The 22,813-nt window shown below is 38.5% G+C and overlaps 1 protein-coding gene across 1 annotated transcript in view; it reads right to left on the reverse strand.

Annotated features, from left to right (window-relative positions):
• Positions 1 to 22,813, reverse strand: part of LOC150088100 (DNA repair protein RAD50.L-like) — a 191,811-nt gene that overhangs the window by 20,947 nt on the left and 148,051 nt on the right. The window contains exon 14 of the mRNA XM_090370018.1: positions 11,832 to 12,008. Coding sequence (XP_090226144.1) covers positions 11,832 to 12,008 — 177 coding nt within the window. The remainder of the gene's footprint in view (positions 1 to 11,831; positions 12,009 to 22,813) is intronic.

A 22,813-nucleotide genomic window follows, 5' to 3' on the forward strand; every position in this document is an offset into this window, starting at 1 on the left:
TGATTTGTATGGCTATGCATACTATAAACGAAGAATACATCATTAAAATTTCAACAGCAACATTTTCATTTTATTGCTTAGCTTTAAATCAGTAACATATAACATGTGGCACAACTGATGTTTATTAGTAATAGTACAATACTTCTTGTTATGAGTGGTTTCCCCAGATTTGCAAATCAACATGATCCCCGATGAGATCACCACTGTGATCTAGAAGAGTTTCAAAATGAGTACATAACATACTGCGTGTGGTGTTTCTCACATGCTCTGCAATGCTATTCTTCAGGGCTGCCAGGTTACAAATATTGCCAAGATCTATTGGTAGGAGGAGGCATCCAGATTGGCTATTTACAATCTCGCTGCCTCTAATCTGCCGGATAGCAACTAGAAGGCGTTATAGTAGTGTGTATGCGGGGGACATTTTCTAGGCCCATTATGTCTAGGAAATAGGTATGTTCTTGCCATGTGTACACCACATCCAAAAATTTTATTATTTCATACAACATGTCCTCCCACCTTTTCTTATTACTGTATACACCATGAATAGTCAACTAATAGAACAAACGTATCTGTAAAAAGATCTAAACATTCCAAACACTTCCACGTTCATTTCACAAATATATGGGGTTTATTTCTACTAACAGTCTGCCAAGCCCCTTGCTTTTCTGAAAGAATCTCAATTATCAGTTGATTCAACCACTGCTCATCTCAATTGTCCTAATAATTTGATATATAATTTATTTCGCTTCAGAGGTGGTATTTGTACATGTCCACTCTGATATATCCTGTTAGAGACTTAGTAATCTGAAATCTCTTTTCGAATCTTCTCTGGCTTAAAATCTCTCTACTCTATTCTGTAAAATTCATCTGTTGCCATTATCATTTTTCCAACTCCACTAATCACTTGAAACTCTCGCTTCCTTTCTTTGAAACTTGACTTTCTCAAATAAAACAGCCAAACAGCAGAAACAGATATTTAAACTAAGATAAGCTATAACCTCAAGGGGGAAAAAATAATAATAAATGTGAAATAGCAAAAATCAGACCTGAAATCAAGGCTGCACTGTGCAGGGCTTATCTTAGTTTTACAGTTTGTGTTTTGCTGATGGTATAGCATAAGGGTCAGAATCTTTATCCTTTTGAGTACTATTTTTATTTGTTATAACTATAAAAATCATCAACTGTGCATTTGGACAGGTGAATAAACACAGAAATAAGCAATTCAAATAAGTACCCAAGTGCTGCAGAAAATCTTCCTGTGTACCACTTGGTGACACAGATGCCTAGGGCTGCCAATGCCTCGTATAATACATTCCTTCTTCCCCACAGAAAGGAGCTGCCAAAAACATTAAGTTATAGAGAACAATCCAATTATTTTACATACTGAAGAGCATTAATAGTATTTGTTTTAACTGGTTGAGTTAGCAGTTATATGTGAATATATGCACCAGGTTTTCTCTGATTATTAATTCAGTATTTCATCATCCACTTCTGACTTTTGGAAAACTTTCATAGTAGCTTGATTTTTAAATAGAAAAAGCATTTTATTACAAGCTTGAAAATTTTAACTGATGGCATAATACAATAAAAGAAATGTAATTCACTCCCCCCAAATTTTCTGTTTATACTCCAGGGTGACCATACGGTCAGAGGAGTTCATAAGATTGAGAGAATACAAGAAACAACACAATATTTAGCAGTCATGACTTGAACTGCAGTCACTCAAAGTACATGTACTTATGCACCCTCATGCCTGACCACTTGGTTATAGAGGGCAGTGCAATGGTTTAGATATCAATGCCATTCAACTTCGTTCAATACTGTGATGAGCAAGAAAACATAGTGGTATGAGTGAAAAAGAAAAAGTGTCAGAAATGGTCAGTAAAAGTGATCCACATTGAAAAAAAAAACTGTATGTGATTTAGGTGTAGGGGGAAAATGCATCTGCACTTTGATTTGTGCGTTTGTGCTATGGGTGTTTAGTGGTACATAAGCTGCAGTGGCTATAGTGCACCTATTCATAGGGATGCATTAGAAAATAAGAAAAAATAATTAGAAGTATAATCACTTCATTTTCATTTCAGAAACCTGTTCAGAATTTATTATATACTCCAATTTGTATCAGAACACGAAAAGTTCATTAATTAGCATTAGAAAAGCACATGATGCAAGAAAGCAAGCTTATATAGCATCAGCCAAAAAAAAAAAAAAAAAAACCTTCTCATTTCACCCATCCACTCAATCCAAATGTTTGTCTAGTTCTGCCTTCAATCTATTTAAGCTACCAACTTCTACAACAACAGATGGAAATTTGTTCCAGCAATCAACCACCCACTGGCTAAAGGCAAACTTCTGCACATATATCCTACAACTGTCTTTCCTCAATTTGAATTTATGCCCTCTCAGGCAATTATTCTGAGCAAAGGGAAGAATCCCATCAGCACTGAGTATGCTCAAACCAATCAAGGCTTTATACACTTCAATCAGATCACCTCGCAGGTGCCTAGTCTCCAAACATTGTAATTTTTAAGAGCAACCCTTTGTTCCATTCACTAATCTTGTTGCCCTTCTCTGTACTCGTTCCAACAGCTCTATCCTTCTTAAAATGAGGCCTCCAGACCTGTATACAGTACTAAATGTGTGGCCTGACCATTGCCTTATATAAAGGGATAATCACCTGCTAGAAAAATTTCTGTATATCAATGACAATACATTATGAGCTACTCTTGCAGAGCGTCTGCACTGCTCAGAAAACTTCATATCTGACTGCACAATTACCCCCAGGTCCTTTTTTCATTTTCTACCACTGTCAGAGTAGTACTGCACAGTTGATATGTTACTCTGGAGTTACTGCTTCCCATATGCACTACATAACATTTGTCAATGTTAAACTTCAATTGCCACCTCTCAGCCCATCTGCTCAACTTTTCTAGATCCCGTTGCAGCAGCAGCGTACTGTCATACTGCAGTCAACCAACCCCTGCCAACCTTGTATCATCAGCAAACTTGGACATTAAATCTGAATTACCATCATCAATATCATTAATAAATACAGAAAACAACACTGACCCAACACTGAACCATGGGGGATTCCACTACTAACATTAATCCACGAAGAGCGGTGTCCATTGATTACCACTCTGTCTTCTTCCACTCAACCATCCCTATATCCACAGCAGCAATTTGCCTCCAATGCCACACTGCTCCAATTTGTGCAGTAGTCTTCCATGTGCAATGTATCAAAAGCCTTTCTATGATCCAAATATATCATATCAAAACTATTCTTTGCATCCAGTTCCTTTGTGAGCACATCATAGTATCCAATCAAACTGGTTAGACAAGACTTCCCCTTAACAAACCCATGCTGTGTCCAAGCTATAACTGAAGTCTTGTCTAGATGATTCTGCAGTTCTTCTTTAACCAGTGCCTCCATTAATTTCTTTGGAACAGAAGTTAAAGTAACAGGTCTGTAATTACTTGTGATGCCCTTTGGGTGCCTCCGTAGCCAGGTGGAAAGGAGCAGCAGTGCGTAGCACACGCTTCTTGATTAGACCGGGGTTCAAGCTCACCACCAAATACGGAGGATGCGGAAAAGTCAGGAAATGACCACCGCATATCCTGGAGCAATATGGCCTTAGTTGCTAATGCTCCTTAAAAAAAAAAAAAATGCCCTTTGATCCTCCTTTGTGAATTGGGTCACATTTGCACATCTACAAAACATGGATACCTCCCCTGAGTCCAAAGAAGCTCCCATAATTATGGTTAAGAGTTTGCTTACTTACTTTGCTGCCTCCTTTAATATAACTGGATAGATTAATGTTTGCCTTTTTGCCAATAATATGCTGTTATGTCATCAGTTCTCAGGGATTAGTCAGAGAACAGAGGACTGAAATTCAGTCTTGTTGATAGTGTGGGCAGTCAACCAGAATATGTCTGACAGTTAGATGGGCTGAGCAGTGTGGACACTGAGGAGGATCATCATCTGTCAGTAGATGGAGGTGAATCAAATAAGCATGTCCTATTTCAATTGATAAAATTTTTTTATTGATTTGAATGTGGCATAGCTCTTTCCACTGTGTAGATCAAGCTGCTTGCATGGTCAAAAGTAAATGTAAAGTTAGCAGATTTTTAGCAGCTTTATCAGACAGTTCATTTCTCTTTATCCCTGAATGTGCTGGGATCCCACAAAAGGTTACCGACTGATGATGTTTTTCAATTTGTAATATTTGTTCCTAATTTGGTTTAAAATGGGATGAACCTTATAGGATGAATTTTGCAAAGCTATATAATTGAGCTGAGAGAGTCAGAGTACACTATGTATTTTAAAGATCGGTAGAGATACAGATTTCCTAAAGCTAATTTTATGGCATATAGTTCTACTGAGAAGAAGCTATACTCAGGTGGAAGGGAAGCTGAAATTATAGCAAATGGAAATACTGACAATGCTCCATTGGCTGAATATGATTTGGAGCCATCAGTACATATTGGAAAGAAAAACATAATTCTGAATATGGCTGGAATGGAATTGTTGCGCACTGAGAGTCAGTAGGAGATTCTTTCCCCACTGACGAAGATAAGTATCACAGGTTAGTTGAGGAGAGGGAGTCCAAGGTGGTTGAGAGTAATTCATTACATGTTGAGAATAGGAACATTCTAACTCTGTGTTAGTTCAAGATAGGCTTGCTAATCTTATTTTCCTTAGTTCAAGAAGGTGTAGGCTTGCTGATCTTATTTTCCTAAGTTTATTTCTATAGAAATTTTGCAGCAGTGGATTGAAGAGGTATGGCTCACTAGGATGCAGATAGCAAATTTGTATTTTGGCTGTATACTTAAGTAGTGTTTTTCTGTGGAGTTACAGAGGGGGGCTCATGAGCTTCAATATATAAATTATGAGTGGGCAATGTATTGAAAGCACCAAGTGCAATCTGCAATGCATTGTGCTGTACAGGACTGAGCAAGCGCAGTACACTCCTTCACACAGGAATGCAGACTGGAGCACCATAATTCAATACTCTATATAAGAGCAGCAAAGAGGTATGATCTGCTCCCCAAGATGGGGCAGATAAAGCTCTTAGTACATTCAGCTTTTTGAGACAGGTAGTTTGTGCAAATTTAGTGTGCTCAAAGAAGTTTAACTTGCTGTCAAGAATTAATCCCAAGAATCTGATGTTGCTAGAATCAGAATGGTAGTTTTACATCTGAAGTTCAACGTTTGTATGCAATTTATATTGATTGCAAAATCGAATCACAACAGTTCTCTATAGTGAAAGATGATAGCCATACAGCACTGCCCATTTTTGCACTTTATTCAGGGATATCTGCAATTGTTGTTCAATAGATCTTATGTTCTGAGAATGGCAAGAAATGGCGAGATCATCAGCAGGCAAAGGTAAACCTCAACAGTATTTGAAAGTTATTTTGTAATGGAATAATTCTAAGAAAAAAAAAAAAAAGGGTTGCATTCAGTACAGACCCTTGCAGTAGACTCTACAAGAACGTCATAGAAAGGGAGTTTTGATATATTGGACTTAAAAAATCCAACTTCATAGAAAGTTCTTAATGAATATAGGCAGGTTGCCTTGCAGACTAAGAGTGTGAACATCACTGAGAATGCCATGATGCCAGGTAGTATCAAACACCTTTTCTATATCTATGGAGACCATAACAAGGTGTTTGTTTTTCATAAAGGCACTGCGAATTGCAGATTCAGCCTTGATTATGAGATCTGAAGAAGATCTGTTATGGCAAAAAGCTATGCTGACTACTACTCATCAGATATTGCATTTCAATGATCCAAACAAGTCAAATGTGCCTAATTTTTTCAGGGATTTTACCGAGGAAACTGGAGAGGGAGATGGGTCTGTAACTATAAGGAGATGCTGAGATCTTTTCTAGGTTTCAAAATGGCCAGAACCATGGCATAGTGCCAAGAGGTAAGATGTTTTCCAGAAAGATTTGATTATAAAATACCAGCAGTAGTTGTAAATTTTTGCCATCAAGGCACTGTAATATAATATATTCCACCTGGCTTTGCAGCATTGTTGCGTGTTGTTCTAATGGCTAGTAGAAGTTCAGAATATTGAAGAGGTTGGTTATATGGAAGGAACAGACAGGTATAAAATATGCCGGGTCACTGTGGTCTTAATTTTCTGGAATTTTGGAGAGTAAGCTGATGCCGCTGAGACTGGACAAAAGTTTTGCCCAAGGCATTTGCTATATCCAGAGGAGCAGAGAATTCTTGCCCATTCCAGGAAAGAATTGGGAAAAGAATGGTTGGAAACTTGCCACAAAGCTGCCAATTTCTTTCCATATTAATCTGGAGTCATTGTTTCTATTTAAAGTAAATGAAAACCAAGTCTCCTTCTTTACTTGCTTTAGAATGAGACACACTACTGCCTTTAGCTCCTTGTATAGTTAATAAGATTAACTGTGTTTTGGGGATCATCAAAATAAATTCGACGCTTTTTAACTTCTTTGCTTTCTTCATTCCACCAATCAATTTTCTGTCGAGCCAGAGGGTTTGATAACAGAATTGAGTATTTAGCTGCAGATAAAAGGAGAGATGTGATATATAGTGTGACTTCATCTATGGGCTGCAGTTGTATAATTTTCTTGCCTAGGGTGATAGTAACTGAAATTTAATCCAAAGGAAGAATTTTCATTGGGGCTCAAATAAAGAAACTTCTCAAAGATCATGCATTGAAACAAACCCACAGGATACTAAACTAGCATTTCAAAGTGTTTAAAGCAGTTGTGCATGGATCTGTTGGAAGAACAAAAGAAAACAATTATCAATCTGTGGCGTTGGCTTTACTGTAACGTTATAATGATATCGGGTGCCAAATGTCTTTGAAGATTTATTTTCTTCATTCCCATCTCAGTTTTATCCTCGAAATTTCCCAAATTTCCATATAATCGAAATTTGGGATGTGTGTAAGTAATCAGCAGGGGAAATGCTTTCATCAGGATAAGTAGATTATAAACCTAGTCAGGATCCTTAGTTTATTCTAAATTGAGATAGCGAGATTTGGAAGCTAATCAATACTTACGAGTCCGTAGAAGTACCGTTCGAGAATTCCCGCCATTTTTACACGATAGCATAAGCTTAGTGTAGTATAGTGCATAATATAATATTGTCAATTAATCAGTAAATCTATTAATCTTGATAAACTTTATTGTCAATTAAATTGTATTTTTAACTCTATATATATATAATGACTTAATCGTAACAAATAATTAATACATAACTATAGTGGTACACGTGATACGGAAGTTGTATAAAGGAAACTCGTAGAAAACACTAGATACCGAAAAAAATATATATAACATAACTGTTTTGGGATATAACTTAAGGATTTAATTTTTGTTTTGAAATTTTAGTGAATTAAATCGGAATCATGACTCTGACCAGAGCAGCAAAGCAAAAGGCTCAAGCTAATGGGAGTGCTGTGGTTCAGGGGAGAACTGAGGGGGGCAGTTGTCCTCTGAATCACAGTCTTTTAAAATGCACTGTTTGCTTGATGTTTGCGGAGCCGTCGGGTACGGGACATGATACTGCCAATGGGGATGTCTTTGTGTGCACGATGTAAGGAGTGCAAGGAAATCAGGCGACAACTCAGCGTTGTTATGGGCCTTTATGAGAGCTTGAAGGACAGGGTGGATGCCCTCGAAGGAAAATAAATTGAGGGGCCATCAAGCTCTCAGCTGCCCACATCAACGCCAGAGCTTGCACTTGGTCATCAGGCAACACAGGGGCAGCCCCCTAGGCAGAATGCGCTGGTCCAACAGGAACTAGTAGTTGTTGGTGACTCTATTGTCAGGGAAACGGGGAACATGCTTTGTAAAAAGGATAGGTGGAATAGGACCAGGGTATGTCTGCCAGGGGCAAAGGTTGATGACGTTGTAGAGCGGATATCATCTTTTAAGGGCACAAAAGGTGATATAGTTGTACACGTTGGCACTAATGATATTAAGAGTAGGAGACCGGCGGAATTACTTAGCAAGTACAGGTCACTGTTGAACAAAAGCCGAGAATTAGGGTTGAATTGGAAAGTGTCTGCAATTCTGCCCAGACACAATAGGAGGGAGTATATGATGAGAGCCTTTTCGATCAATTCGGCCCTGGAGGGATTGTGCAAGGCTCAAGGGGTAGAATTTTTTTCAGCCTGACTGTACTTGTTAACAGGAGAGATTGCTTCTACAGAGATGGGATACACTTAAATAGAAAGGGTGCAAGAATTTTTGCTGATGCTGTCGAGGCAGTGTTAGGTGGGTCGGAAAACTGCTAGTTGGGGGGAGGATACAAGGACTAAAAGATTAACAGTAGCCACTGGCAGAGGTGGAAGTGATTCTTGCACTGCTTCTATTGAAATGAGCAGAAGCCTGAAAAACAAGATGCAGGATATTTCAGAGACTGCTGGGAGTCATTGCGGTACAAGTAAACACATGGGTTGTGTTAGGATAGCTAAGAATAGAAACAGGTGCATGTATACCTGCGTGTACACCAATGCTAGGAGTTTGGTAAATAAATTTGATGAATTTGAGGTATTGCTCAAAACATCAAAGGCAGATATTGTTGGGATATCAGAGACGTGGTGTAACACAGATATAAGTAATGCGGAACTGGAATTTGGGGAATACAATGTGTATAGAAAGGATAGACAGGACAGGAGGGGTTATGCTATTAGTTAAGAAACACATAAAGTCCAAGGAAGTGAAGCCAGTCGACATCGATGGACAGGGCAGTGTCGGGTCAGTTTGGTGTGACATAAGCATAGGGAAATCAAAATTGAGAGTAGGAGTGTGCTATAGGCCTAATGACTCTGATGAGTATAATAAGATATTGTACAGGGAAATAGAGTGGGCCAGTAAATCAGAGAGTCTTATAATTGGGGATTTTAATTTCCCAGATATTGACTGGAATTTGTGGGTTGGTCACTCGCACACTAGCAAGGCTTTTGTGGATTTATTGGATGATTGTTTTCTACATCAGTATGTTCGTGAAGCAACAAGAGGGAGCAATACTCTTGATCTGATTATCAGTAGTGATTCTTCATGCATTAAGAATCTGCAGATAAATGAACCACTAGGTGGCAGTGATCACAGTGTGTTGAAGTGGGATTTACTCAAGGAGGTAACTACCATCAGAGGTAAAGGGAAGGGTTTTTGTTTTCGTAAAGGCGACTATGATGGTCTGAGACAGTATTTAAATTCTATACAATGGGACCAACTGATGATGTTACCAACAGCAAACTCAAAATGGGAAGCATTCAAGGAACTAATCTTGGAGGCTACCAGGCTTTACATACCAACTAAGAAATATTGTTCAAGGTTTAGGCCTAAATGGTTGTCAGATGAACTAATGAGACATGTGGCAGGAGAGAAAAATGCATGGGATACATACAAATTAATGGGTGACATGGAAGCCTATGATAGATATAAGTTGGTCTGTAACCAAGTCACAAAGGAGATTAGGCAGGCAAAGGCAGACTACGAAAAATCCTTGGCAAAGGATGCAAAGAAAAACAGAAAAGAGTTCTTTACATATTTAAACTCAAGAAGGAAAGGGATGAATCAGATTGGTCCACTGGATATTGATGGTTCAACAGTTGAGGATCCTGCTCAGGTGGCTAACAATCTAAACGAGTATTTTGCATCTACATTCACGCATGAGGAGTTATTCAGGAAGGAGAATGATGTAGGTAAAGTAAACATTGGCAGTGAGCTGGATGATTTTGTAATAACTGAGAGGAAAGTGGAGGAGAGATTGTCGAGGATAAACATAAAAAAGGCACCTGGGGTGGATGGGATCAATCCATTTATATTAAAGGAGGCAGCAAAGGAAGTAAGCAAACCCCTAGCCATAATTATGAGAGCTTCTTTGGACTCAGGGGAGGTACCCATAGCCTGGAGATGTGCAAATGTAACCCCAATTCACAAAGGAGGATCAAAGGCTGACACAAGTAATTATAGACCTGTTAGTTTAACTTCTGTTCCACGTAAATTAATGGAGGCACTGGTTAAAGAAGCACTGCAGGATCATCTAGACAAGAATTCAGTTATAGCTCAGACGCAGCATGGTTTTGTTAAGGGCAGGTCTTGCCTGACCAATTTGATTGGATACTATGATGTAGTTACAAAAGAAGTTACAAATTTCCAAATATACAATATCAAAGTTATTCCCTGCAAGGGAATAACTTTGATATTGTATATTTGGATCTTAGAAAGGCTTTTGATACTGTTGCACATGGAAGACTGCTGCACAAATTGGAGCAGTGTGGCATTGGAGGCAAATTGCTGCTATGGATAAGGGGATGGTTGAGTGGCAGAAGACAGAGAGTGGTAATCAATGGACACTGCTCAACGTGGACTAATGTTATTAGTGGAGTTCCTCAGGGTTCAGTGTTGGGTCCGTTGTTGTTTTCGGTGTTTATGAATGATATTGATGATGGGATATCAAGTTTAATGACCAAATTTGCAGATGATACAAAGGTTGGCAGGGTTGTTAAGGACACTACTGACGCTATGCCGCTGCAACAGGATCGGGAAAGGTTGAACAGATGGGCTGAGAGGTGGCAAATGAAGTTTAACATTGACAAATGTAAAGTACTACATATGGGAAACAGTAACCCCAGAGCAACGTATCAACTCTGCGGTACTACACTGACAGTGGTGGAGAATGAAAAGGACCTGGGGGTAATTGTGCATGCAGATATGAAGTTCTCTGAGCAGTGCAGACAAGCTGCAAGAGTAGCTCATGGTGTCTTGTCAATGATATACAGGAATTTTTCTAGCAGGGATAAGGAGGTGATTATTCCCTTGTATAAGGCAATGGTTAGGCCACATCTTGAGTACTGTATACAGGTCTGGAGGCCTCATTTCAAGAAGGATGTAGAGCTGCTGGAACGGGTACAGAGAACGGCAACAAGATTAGTGAATGGAACAAAGGGTTGCTCTTACGAAGAAAGGCTTAAGTTTTGCAAATTACAGAGTCTGGAGACTAGGCACCGGCGAGGTGATCTGATAGAGGTGTATAAGGCTTTGAATGGTTTGAGCATGCTCAATGCCAATGGGATTCTTCATCCTGCTCAGAATAATCACCTCAGAGGGCATAAATTCAAATTGAGGAAGGACGGATGTCGGATAGATGTGCGGAAAGTTGATAGCCTAAACAAATTTAAAGCTCAACTGGACAGGTATTTCGAACGAACGGAGGGGTGAAATGGGAGTGGTGTGTGGTTTTTTTTTTTTTTTTTTTGGCTGATGCTGAATAAGCTTGCTTTCTTGCATCATATGCAAGAAATATTAGCATTAGCTAATGCTAATATTCCAACAATGGAAAATCAGTAGCAAGGTCATTCAGATACTGCTAGTTTCTTAGGAGGAAAGCAAAACAGACTTATAAGAAAAACTTTGGGCAGCAAACGTTTCTAAGAAATAGAATGTATATTATATGTTGAATTAAAGTATTTTAAAATGAATAAGATGCATTTTTAAGATAGAATGTGTGTTACTGCATGATATTTGAAATCACTCTTTCATTAAAATTTTGTCTTTCAATGGAGATGGGATAGAAATATAATTGTGGCATTATCAATTTCCTTTATAATCTGCAACATTTGCTCTGAAGGGACTTTTTTTTGTTTTGTTTTTTTTATTGGACAGCATAATTATTCATAATACTCCACCGTAACTAGAATATTAAGTTAATTTTTATATTAAAATTTAAATTGAAAGTTGTAAAAACATAGATCCTAATTTTTAATAATGATAAAATAAAATTATTACAGAAGTAAAAACAAACATATTAAGATAATCATGTAAAACATTACTTTAGTCATTTTTAATTCTTGCAGTGCATTTTCTTTCTGTTGTTCTACATGTTCAATTACTTTGTTCACCAGTGAATCCTTTAGTGGTCTTCCACATTCTGCAGGATCATAAAATTTCAGACTTTCACTGAATGAAATAATCATTTTATCCCTTTCAGAAATCCTGTCTTGATGTTGCTATTAAAAAATAATCATAAAAAGGTTACTATTACTCTAATATTAAATGTACCCAAATCAAAATTTATTTATCTTTACATAAACACACTGTTTAAATAAATAGTGTATTTATTTTTAGATCTTGTAAATACTTCCGGACTATAAAAATTATTTTTGTTATAATTGGTAACATAATAGCTTTGCTGTAAATGAAACTTATAATGCCAGGATTTTACTGTTTATACTCTATGATGGATAATGTACTTTCAGTATTACAATAAGGAACACAAAAGAACAATTTGATACTCTTTCATGTTTTTGATAATGCAAATTAAAAGGCTAATATAACTCTTGAAAATTAAAAAAACATTAAAAGTTGTGAAAGTGAATTAAACCCTTCTGTTAATAAATATGTGTCCTGAGATATATTACATGCATTTCATCAATTTTCATATTTACTTATTTTTTTGTCCTGAAGGTAAGAAATCTGATATTTAATTCACAACAGATTGAAGAAATGCAAACCACAAAAATTTAGTATGGTTTAGAGATTCTGAACTATTCATATGTTTATCAAATCAACTGAATTCAACAAATTGGATGATTTTCTTCTTTGATGCCACAATCAGAATCTCAAGATCTAAAAAATTCAAGTAAAAGAACTGTGTTGCTGCAAGAAGAGCAAGAATTGTTCATGCAGCAATGTGAATGCTGTTAAGAACCACTACAAATCAATTCTTGCTTCTTTCATAATAGCATCTGGTATGCTCTTCCACTAAAATTGACAGAAGTGATAATGCAAAACATGCCTTCCATGACAGGATAGTGGTATGGCCATTTGTCATTCATTCATGTAGTGGAAGAAAGCAGCATGTTTTTGCTGCACAAAAAAAAAAAACGAAAAAAAAGAAAATACAAAACATGACTAAAGAACCCTGTCAGGTTGAGAGTTGGATACATAGTATAATTTCTTGCTTGCACCGACCAAATGATGAAAAGAACTTTATTACTAAGCGAGAGAGTACACACAATAAATCATAAAATGGAAACTGACACAGATATTCAAGAGATAACATTAAATTTAGCACAAATAAAGAACACAACATAGAAACTTTCACCTACTGTATGCAGCCTTTGTCAACTAATTGAGCACTGGAAAGCGGAGGATTTTATGTGTGTGGCTGACCTTCAAGTATGTGAGGTCATGGAGGAGGGGAGGGAGGTTTAGATTATGTTTGAAGGATGATGAGGAAGAGGAAGTGACAGAGGTCAATAGAGGGAGAAGGAAGAGAGAAGGTGTAGTTAGGTGACTGCCATTGTAGGCGGCTCCTGAGCTCACAGACTATAAAAGGCTCAAAGATGGGATGTATGGAGGTGCTGAGGTCCCTGTTGATTGTACTTCCAGTGACACTGATGACTGCTGATTCTAACAAAACAGGATGATGACCAGCTCAAGAACAGTGTTTGTGAAGCCCTCTGGAGCAAGAGTAAGGACTTTTACAGGATTGGAGTACAGTGTCTGAGAGATAGCAGAAGTGCATAGAAAATGATGACTTTATGGAAAAATGGCTCAGGAGCATGCCAGGCAGAACCGTTCATCCTGTCCAAGAATTGCAGTTTCAAAAATGGAATCAATACGAACTCCCTTGTCTTTTAATGGTATTATGTTCTGAAGAACAAATTCCCAAGCTCTCGAGCCATTTGCTGTTCCAATATTGGTGCGAACAATCTACTATTATGGCACCGCCTGGAGAAATTTGGTGGTTCTCCCTTCAGCCACCACAGCAGATTTTCCATAATCTGTGTCCTTTATTACATTAATATGCAATAAAGGCCACACAATATTTGAACCGTCTCACTAACATAGCACTCTCCACAGTCTGGGCTTTTTCTGAATATCAAATGCCCATAAATTTGATTAATTTGAGGTGCTGGTCAAGGCAACAAAGGCAGATATTGTTTGCATATCAGAGACGTGGAGTCATAGAGATATAAGGAATGCAGAATTGAAATTTGGGGAGTACAATGTATACAGAAAGGATAGACAGGACGGAACGAGAGGAACAGTCATGCTGTTAGTTAAGAAACATAAAATCTAAAGAAGTGCATCCAGTTGACATGGGTGGACAGTGCAGTGTTGAGTCAGTTTGTTTTGACATAAGCTGTGGGAAAGCAAAATTGAGAGTAGGAGCGTATTATAGGCCTAATGACTCTGATGAGTACAACAAACAACTATATAGAGGAGTGGGCCAGTAAATTAGACTGTCTGATAATGGGAGATTTTAATTTCCCAGATAAAGACAGAAACTTGTGGGTTGGTCACTTGCACACTACCAAGACTTCTGTGGATTTATTGGTTAATTGTTTTCTTTCGTAGCACGTTCGAGACGCAACCAGAAGGAATAATACTCTTGATTTGATTATCAGCAGTGATTATTCATGCATTAAAAATCTGAAGATAAAGGAACCACTATGTGGCATTGATCACAGTGTACTGATGTGGGATTTACTCAAAGATGTAACTACTATCAGGAATAAAGAGAAAGGTTTTTGCTTTCTAAAGGTGACTACAGAGATTTCTATAAAGGAGACTACAAAAAGTGGTCTCAGAGATTTTTTAAATTCTATATAGTGGGACCAACTGATGATGTTACCAACAGTTAATTCTAAATGGGAACCATTCAAAGAATTAACCTTGGAAGCTACTAGACTTTTCATACCAACAAAGAAATACCGTTCAAGGTTTAGGCTCAAATAGATGTCCAATGAACTAATGAGACTCGTGGCAGAGAAGAAAAATGCACAGTATGCATATAAATTATCAGGAGACACAGATGCCAAGGGTAGACATAAGATAATCGACAATAAAATTACAAAGGAGGTTAGGGAAGGCAGATCATGAGAAACCTTTGGTAAAGATTGCAAAGAAAAACAGCAAAGACTTCTTTATTTATATCAACTCTAGAAGGAAGGGGATGAATCAGATTGGTTCACTTGATATCAATGGTTCGACTGTTGATGATACTGCTCAGATAGCTGAGAAACTGAATGAGTATTTTGCATCTACATTGACAAGAGGAATTCTGTAGGGAAGTGGAGGCCAGAAGCTTATCAAACTTTAAGAAGGAGTTAAATGATTTGGTAGTAACTGAGTGCAAAGAGTAGGAGAAATTGTTGAAGTTAAACATAAGGAAGTCACCTGGGGTAGATGGGATCTATCCAGTTATATTAAAGAAAGCAGCAAAGGAAGTACGCAGGTCCTTCACCACGATTATGAGGGCATCCTTAGACTCAGGGCAGGTCCCCACGGACTGGAGATATGCAAATATCCCCAATTCACAAAGGGGGATAGAAAGGTGACATGAATAATTACAGACCTGTTATTTTAACTTCTGTTCCGGGGAATATTATCAAGTCACCAGTTAAAGAAGCAGTGCAGGATCATCTAGACAAGACTGCAGTTATAGTTCAGACACAGTATGGGTTTGTTAAGGGGAAGTCTTGTCTGACTTATTCACAAGCAATTACATTGATACACCAACCGTGTTGTATTAAAATAATAATTTATCTTTAATACTGCAAAATAAATGTATAGATATTTACAATTAAAACTATTTACAATAAAATATGTAATACAAATAAAAGCGATATAAAATGTTAAAATACATTAAAATACTTTAAAATACTTAAAATACTGGATACCGAAGCTTTCAGAGGCATCTGCCTCCTTTCTCAACAGTACATTTTTAGTTGCAACACATCCTTAAAAAATAGCAGATTCACGGCTCACGTGGTTCCACAGGCACATGGGCGGTATTCCCCTCATGTGTACTAGAACCGGAAATGGCTCAGGAGCGTACTAGGCGAAATTGGTCATCCCGTCTGAGTACTACAGCCTCAAGGAGGGGAAGCATACGAACTCCTTTGTCTCTGTTAATGGTATTGTTCTCGGATGAACAAATTCTTAGTCTCAAGCCACTTGCGGTCCCAAAATCTATGAGTACGGTCGACGATGATAGCTTCGTCTGAGGAGATCTGATGATGCTTCTCCCAAAAGTTTTCTGCCACAGCAGACTTCCCATAATCCGCGGTCTTTATAGCATTCATATGTTCCCCCAGACGGTCCTTGACCCGGTGCCTTGTTTCACCAACGTAACACTCCCCACAATCTGGGCACTTAATCTCATACACTACCCCACTACTACAATCTTTTGTTATGGGGTCCTTAACCTGAGACACCACTGTGTGCAACCTCCGTCCCGGAAGCTGCACACAACATGTCTGGCAATCCCATAATACTCTTGCTAAACGCTCAGTAAGGCCCGGATAGTAGGGAATGTAGGCCATGGCAACTGGTGTGAAAGGCTCTCTATGATACTCCACACCTCTAATGTATCTGTCCATGACCTTCTGGGGGTAGCCACATTTCTTGAGGTCTGCTGTGACTCGTCTAATTTCCTCTTCTCTGTCCACGGGGGTACTGCAGTGGGACTCAACCCTAGCCAATAATGCTTTAACAACAACTTTAAGGTCTTCTCTATAGACCAATACAACTATAGAGAAGGCCTTAGGTTAAAAAACTAAAGTCTATAGGAAGCCTATGTGCCAAGGTCAATACACTAATTATAGTTCAGCACAAACTAACCAACATAAGAATAGTGTTGTTAAAGCATTATTGGATAGGCTTGGGTCCCACTGTAGTGTGGTACTAAACTTAAGGTGGTAGAAAATGAAAAAAGACCTGGGAGTAATTGTGCAGTCAGATATGAAGTTTTCTGAGCAATGCAGACAGGCTGCCAGGGCAGGTCATGGGGTTTTGTCAATGAAATATAGGAATTTTGCTAGCAGGGAAAAGGAGGTGATTGTCCCTCTGTATTAGGCAATGGTCAGGCCACGCCTTCAGTACTGCATACAGGTCTGGAGGCCTCGTGTTGATTTGCTGGAACGTGTACAGAGAAGGGCACAAGATTGGTGAGGGGAATGAAGGGATCCTCTTACCAAGAGAGGCTTAAGTTCTGCAAATTGCAGTGTCTGGAGACTAGGCACCTGCGCAGTGATCTGATTGAGGTGTATAAGGCCTTGAATGGGTTGAGCACGTTGAATTCTGATGGGATCCTTCCATTTCTTCAGATTACGAACCTAAGGGGGCATAAATTCAAATTAAGAAAAGACAGATGTAGAATAGATGTGCGGAAATTTGCCTTTAGCCAGCGGGTGGTTAATTGCTAGAACAAACTTCCATCTGTCATCGTGGAAGTTGATAGGTTAAACAAATTTAAGGAGGAACTGGACAAGCATTTGGAGGGAATGGTGTGTTTTTTTTGTTTTTTTTTTGGGTGATGTTGCATAAGCTCATACACTTGCTTTCTTGCATCACATGCCACTACTACTACCCTAATAACACTGTTCTTATGATTGTGGCTTTTACCATGTTATAATGCATATATTGCCCGCGGCACACATGTTTTCTATACACTCTCGTTTTTCTCTGACTCTCATTCTTACTCTGGGGCATCTCGGATGCCTACAGACAAAGGCACATTAATAAGTTTATTAGATTTATGGAGGAGGCTGCTGCCAAGAGTAATATTAGAAATGAGGTTTACTGGTTGAGAAATATTAGAAATGAGGTTTTCAATTTTATATGCAATCTGAGCAATAAATGGTTAACTGAAGGCCAGGAGGATGTATTGAATTTAGGTGTAAAGTTTGCATTGGTTGCTCGAAACCTTCTGATAGCAGAAACAGCTATGGGTATTGAAAGAGCATTAGTAAGTTACTGGCTCCCTCAGCTAATGAAATTCGTACTAATACTTTGATGATTTTGAGCCAGGCTCATGCAGCTCCTTCTAATCTTACCACTATCTTAGGGAGTTAAGACAGGTCAACAACATCGATGTTTTACCCGCAGACAAAGGGAGGTCAACTGTGATCCTCAACAAAGTAGATTACCATAACTAAGCCTTGGAACTATTAAATGATAGGACTATTAAATGATAAAATAAGGTGACCTATAGGAATCCCTTGATAGGACTGAAATGGCACATCAACAAAATCCTACAGGTTTGGTCGAATTCCGAGAAGATCTCTAAAGATACCTATTGGACACTTCATGCCACGGGATGCTAGTTGCCTAGGTTTTATTGCCTACTGAAATTTCATAAGGTGGGGATTCCCCTTAGGCCAATTGTATTATTTGTGGGCAGCCCCGCATGCCCTATCCAGATTTTTAGCTAAACTGATATCTCCTGTTGTAGGACATTCAAACTTTACCATCAAAGACAGCAGAGACTTTGTGTAGTTTATACGTGCTCAGGTAATTGAACAGGATGAAGCCCTGATGTCACTCAATGTGGTGTCTCTATTTACTTGCATCCCCATTGAGCATTGGGTAAAATGCAAATGCACAGCATTGGAGAGGCATGACACCTTAAGGAATAGGACTCCCTTGAGCATAGAAGATATTTGTAGTGGTCTCTCCAGTACTACTACTATGTTATTTAAAAACACTATGTATAAGCAAGTTCAGTGCAGCTATGGGCTCTCCAATTAGTGCTGTTGTAGCAAACCTAGCCACGGAAGAGCAAGTCTAAGATTTTTGATGGGTATGCTTCATCTCCCACCATGCATGCATGCATGGAAACGATACATCAATGATAAACTTGCCATTGTACAGAGGGGAAGGGAAGACAAGGTTCTCAGCTTCCTTAATAGCTTCTCCCTTTTATTTTATTCGGTTTACCTGAGGGGTAAAAATAGATGGTACCCCCCTTTTCCTTGATGTGTTGGTTTATAGAAATGGCCCCAGAGTAAAAACGAGAGTATACAGAAAACCTGTGTACTGGGGGCAATATATGCATTGTAACACTGCACAAACCAACAATCATATGAACAGTGTTATTAGGGCCTTGTTGGATAGGACTGGGTCCCACTGTAGCTCCTCCTAGGATACAAAGGAGGAGATTAAACATGTCACAGCAGATCTCAGAAAATGCGGGTACCCCTAGAAGATCTTGGATAAATATATTTGGAAAGTAGAACATGGATGAAGACAGCTGTTCTCACTCATTTGCCACTGCATTCATTCCCTACTATCTGGGTTTAACAGAGTGGATCTCCCAAATATTATGCACCTGTAAGACAAACTGTGTGCAGCTACCAGGGCAAAGATTGCACACAGTCCTGTCAAAGGTAAAAGATCCCGTACCATGCAGGGTACAAATAGGGTCATATATGAGATCAAATGCCTGGACTGTGAATGGTGGGGGGGGGGGGTCATACTAATGCAATAAAACTGCAGATTATGGGAAATCTGCTGTGGCCAAACATTTCTGGGAAAACAACCACCAAATTTTTCCAAATGATGCCGCAATATTTGCCCAGATATTGGAACTACAAATGGCTCAAGAGCATGCGAATTTGTTCTTCAGAACATAATACCATTAATAGAGATAGGGGACTCTGTATTCATCCCCTCTTTGAAACTGCAATTCTTTGACAGGATGAACGGTTCCGCTTGGCATGCTCCTGACATTTCCAGTTTCCATGCACTGTCATGGATACTGCCCACGCTCCTAAAATAACATGTGAGGTGAGCCATGATCCTGCAGTTATTTAAGGATGCACCATGACAGATAAGTCTTACTGTTGATAAAGGAGGTGGTCGCCAATGAAAGCTATGGTTGTTTTTATCGCTTTTAATTCGGTATTTTATCGCTGTTATTGTACAATCAATGTATTTTATTTTTTCAAAATTTGATCCAATCTTATATTATTATTATTTTAATAAAGTTTCAGTTATAGACAGTTGGTATGTTGCATTACAGTTATTATGCGTCATCAATGAATACTGCTCTTTGTGGACTGATGTTATTATTGGAGTCACCAAAGTTTAGTTCTGGGCCGATTGTTCTGGTTCGATATTTATTAATGATACTGTTCAACATACATCAAGTTTAATGAATAAATCTGCAGATCATACAAGGGTTGCCATGGTGGTTAATGACGGTAATCCAGATAAGCTACTGCAACAATATCAAGACCAATTACACATGTGGGATTATAAATGGCAATTGAAGTTTAACGTTGACAAATCCAAGGTACTCTATATGGGTAACTGTAATTCCAGATTAATGTATCAAATGAGTACTATTACACTCTGGGTAAAGGAAAATGAAAGAAAACTGGTGAAAATTGTGCAGTCATATACGAAGTTCTATGAGCAGTGGACACAAGTTTCCAGTTGAGCCTATGGGGTTTTTTCAATGATATACATGAATTTTGCTAGCAGTGATAAGGAGCTAATTATCCCATTGTATAAGGCAATGGGCAGGCCACATCTTGAATACTGCATACAGGTCTGAAGGCCTCATTTTAAAAAGGATGTGGAGCTGCTGAAATGAGTATAGAGAATGGCAATGAGATTGGTGAACAGAACAAAGGAGTGGCCTAACCAAGAAAGTCTAGGCTTCAGCTTGAATTGCAGGACTTGGGGAGACTAGGCACCTGTGAGCTGATCTGATCGAGGTATTTTAAGCTTTGAATGGATTGAGCAAGCTCAACACTGATGGGATTCTTTCTCTTTTTCAGACCAAACACACATCAGTGAGCATAAATTCAAATTGAGGAAGAATTGTTGCAGAACAGCTGTGGAGAAGTTTGACTTTAGCCAATTGTTGGATTGGTTGTTGGAACAAACTTCCATCTGTTGTTGTGGATGCTGATATGATAGTTTATATAAATTCAAGGAAGAACTAGACAAACTATTGAAGGGAATGAATAAGTTAAACAGGAGTTTTGGGGGTTTTTTTTTTTTTTTTTGGGCTGATCATTTGTCACTGCTAATGTAGTCATAGACTGCATTTCAAAGGAATCTCACACTATTAATTAGCATCAGCAGAGGCATATAATGCAAGAAAGTAAGCTTATGCAACAGCAGCCAGAAAAAAAAAACCCTTCCCATTTCACCCATCTACTCACTTCAAACGTTTGTACAGTTCTTTCTTGAATTTATTTAAGCTATCAACTTCCACAACAGCAGATGGAAGTTTGTTCCAGTAACCAACTACCCGCAGGCTAAAGATACATTTCTGCACATCTATTCTACAACTCTTTCCTCGATTTGAGTTTATGCCCACTCAAGTATGCAATCTGAGCAAGAGGAAAAATGCCATCAGCAATGAGCCTGCTCAAACCATTCAAGGCTTTATACACCTCAATCACATCAATTTGCAGGTGTCAAGTCTCCAGATGATGCAATTTGCAGTACTTAAGCCTTTCTTGGTAAGAGCACCCATTTTGCTGTCATCCCCAATCATGATGCCCTTCTCTGTACTCATTTTAGCAACACTACATCTTTCCTAAAATGAGGCCTCCAGACCTGTATGCAATACTCAAGGTGTCATCATCATCATCGGCCATTTTCAATCCACTGCAGGATAAAGGCCTCTCCAGCAACTTTCCAGTTCCTTCTGTTTTGAGCACTGGCCATCCATTTACTACTCAGAAACTCATGAATTTCATCTATCCATCTCCGCCTTTGTCTTCCAGGTTTTCTTCTAGCTCCTCTTGGGTACCATTCTGTTATTTTCTTAGTCCATCTGTCATCATGTCTTCGAGCTATGTGTCCTGCCCAAGACCATTTTAGTTCTTTAGTTTTGATAAGAATGTCCTTTACTTGAGTTTGCTGCCTAATCCATGTGTTTCTCTTCTTATCTAACAGTCTGATTCCCAATATAATTCGTTCCATTCTTCGCTGTGTAGTTCTTAGCTTCTCTTCCATTCTTTTGGTGAGTGCCCAAGTTTCACTTCCATGTCATGGTGGGGAGTATACATTGGTTCATTATTTTAAGTTTCAGACAAACTGGGATATTGCTCTTCAGTATGTGACTATATTTCCTGAATGCTATCCATCCAAAATTTATTCTTTTCTTGACTTCCAGCCATTTATCATTATTACAGCTAATAACTTGTCCCAGATAAGTATATGACTCCACCCTTTTCAATTACTGCTCCTTCAATCATTATTTCCCTTTCCGTGGCATACTTGTTCATCATTACTTTTGTTTTAGCCATATTCATCTTTAGTCCAAAAATCCTTACTAACTGTGCATAACTGATTAAGATTTTCCTCTAATTCTTTGGGATTGTGGCTTATGACCACAATGTCATCTGCAAATCGTAAATGGTTTAGGTACTCTCCGTTCACATTGACTCCTTTCTGCGACCAGTCTAATCTTCTGAAAGCTTCCTCAAGGGCAGCAGTAAACAGCTTCGGAGATATTGTGTCTCCTTGTCGAACTCCTTTCTCAATTTTAAATTTGCTACTGTCTTTGTCTAGTCTAATAAAGGATGTAGCACTCTCTTATATTTTCTTCAAAATCATAATATATGGAGTATCTATGCCTTGTCTTTCCAGTGCCCGAAACATTGCCTTATGCTGTATGGAGTCAAATGCCTTTTCATAATCCACAAATGCCAGGCATAATGGTATTTTATATTCATTTGCTTTCTCCATTAGCTGTGACATTACGTGAAGGTGATCCATAGTTGAGAATCCTGTCCTAAAGCCAGCTTGCTCTTTCGGTTGATTCTCATCAAGTATTCTTTCTAATCTGTTAGTAATGACCCTTGTGAACAACTTGTAGATATGGGATAACAAGCTAATTGGTCTATTAATTTCCAATTTCTGATTTATCTCCTTTCTTATGCAGCAAAACTATGATTGCATTATTCCACTGCTTAGGCATCACACCTTTTCTAATGCACTTTGTGAAGAGCCTTGCCAGTTTTTGTGTTATGTCTCTTCCTCCCAATTTTAACAACTC

Source organism: Mastigoproctus giganteus, chromosome 3 (assembly GCF_048544385.1).
Source record: "Mastigoproctus giganteus isolate SK-2022 chromosome 3, ASM4854438v1, whole genome shotgun sequence".
Taxonomy (NCBI): Eukaryota; Metazoa; Arthropoda; class Arachnida; order Uropygi; family Thelyphonidae; genus Mastigoproctus; species Mastigoproctus giganteus.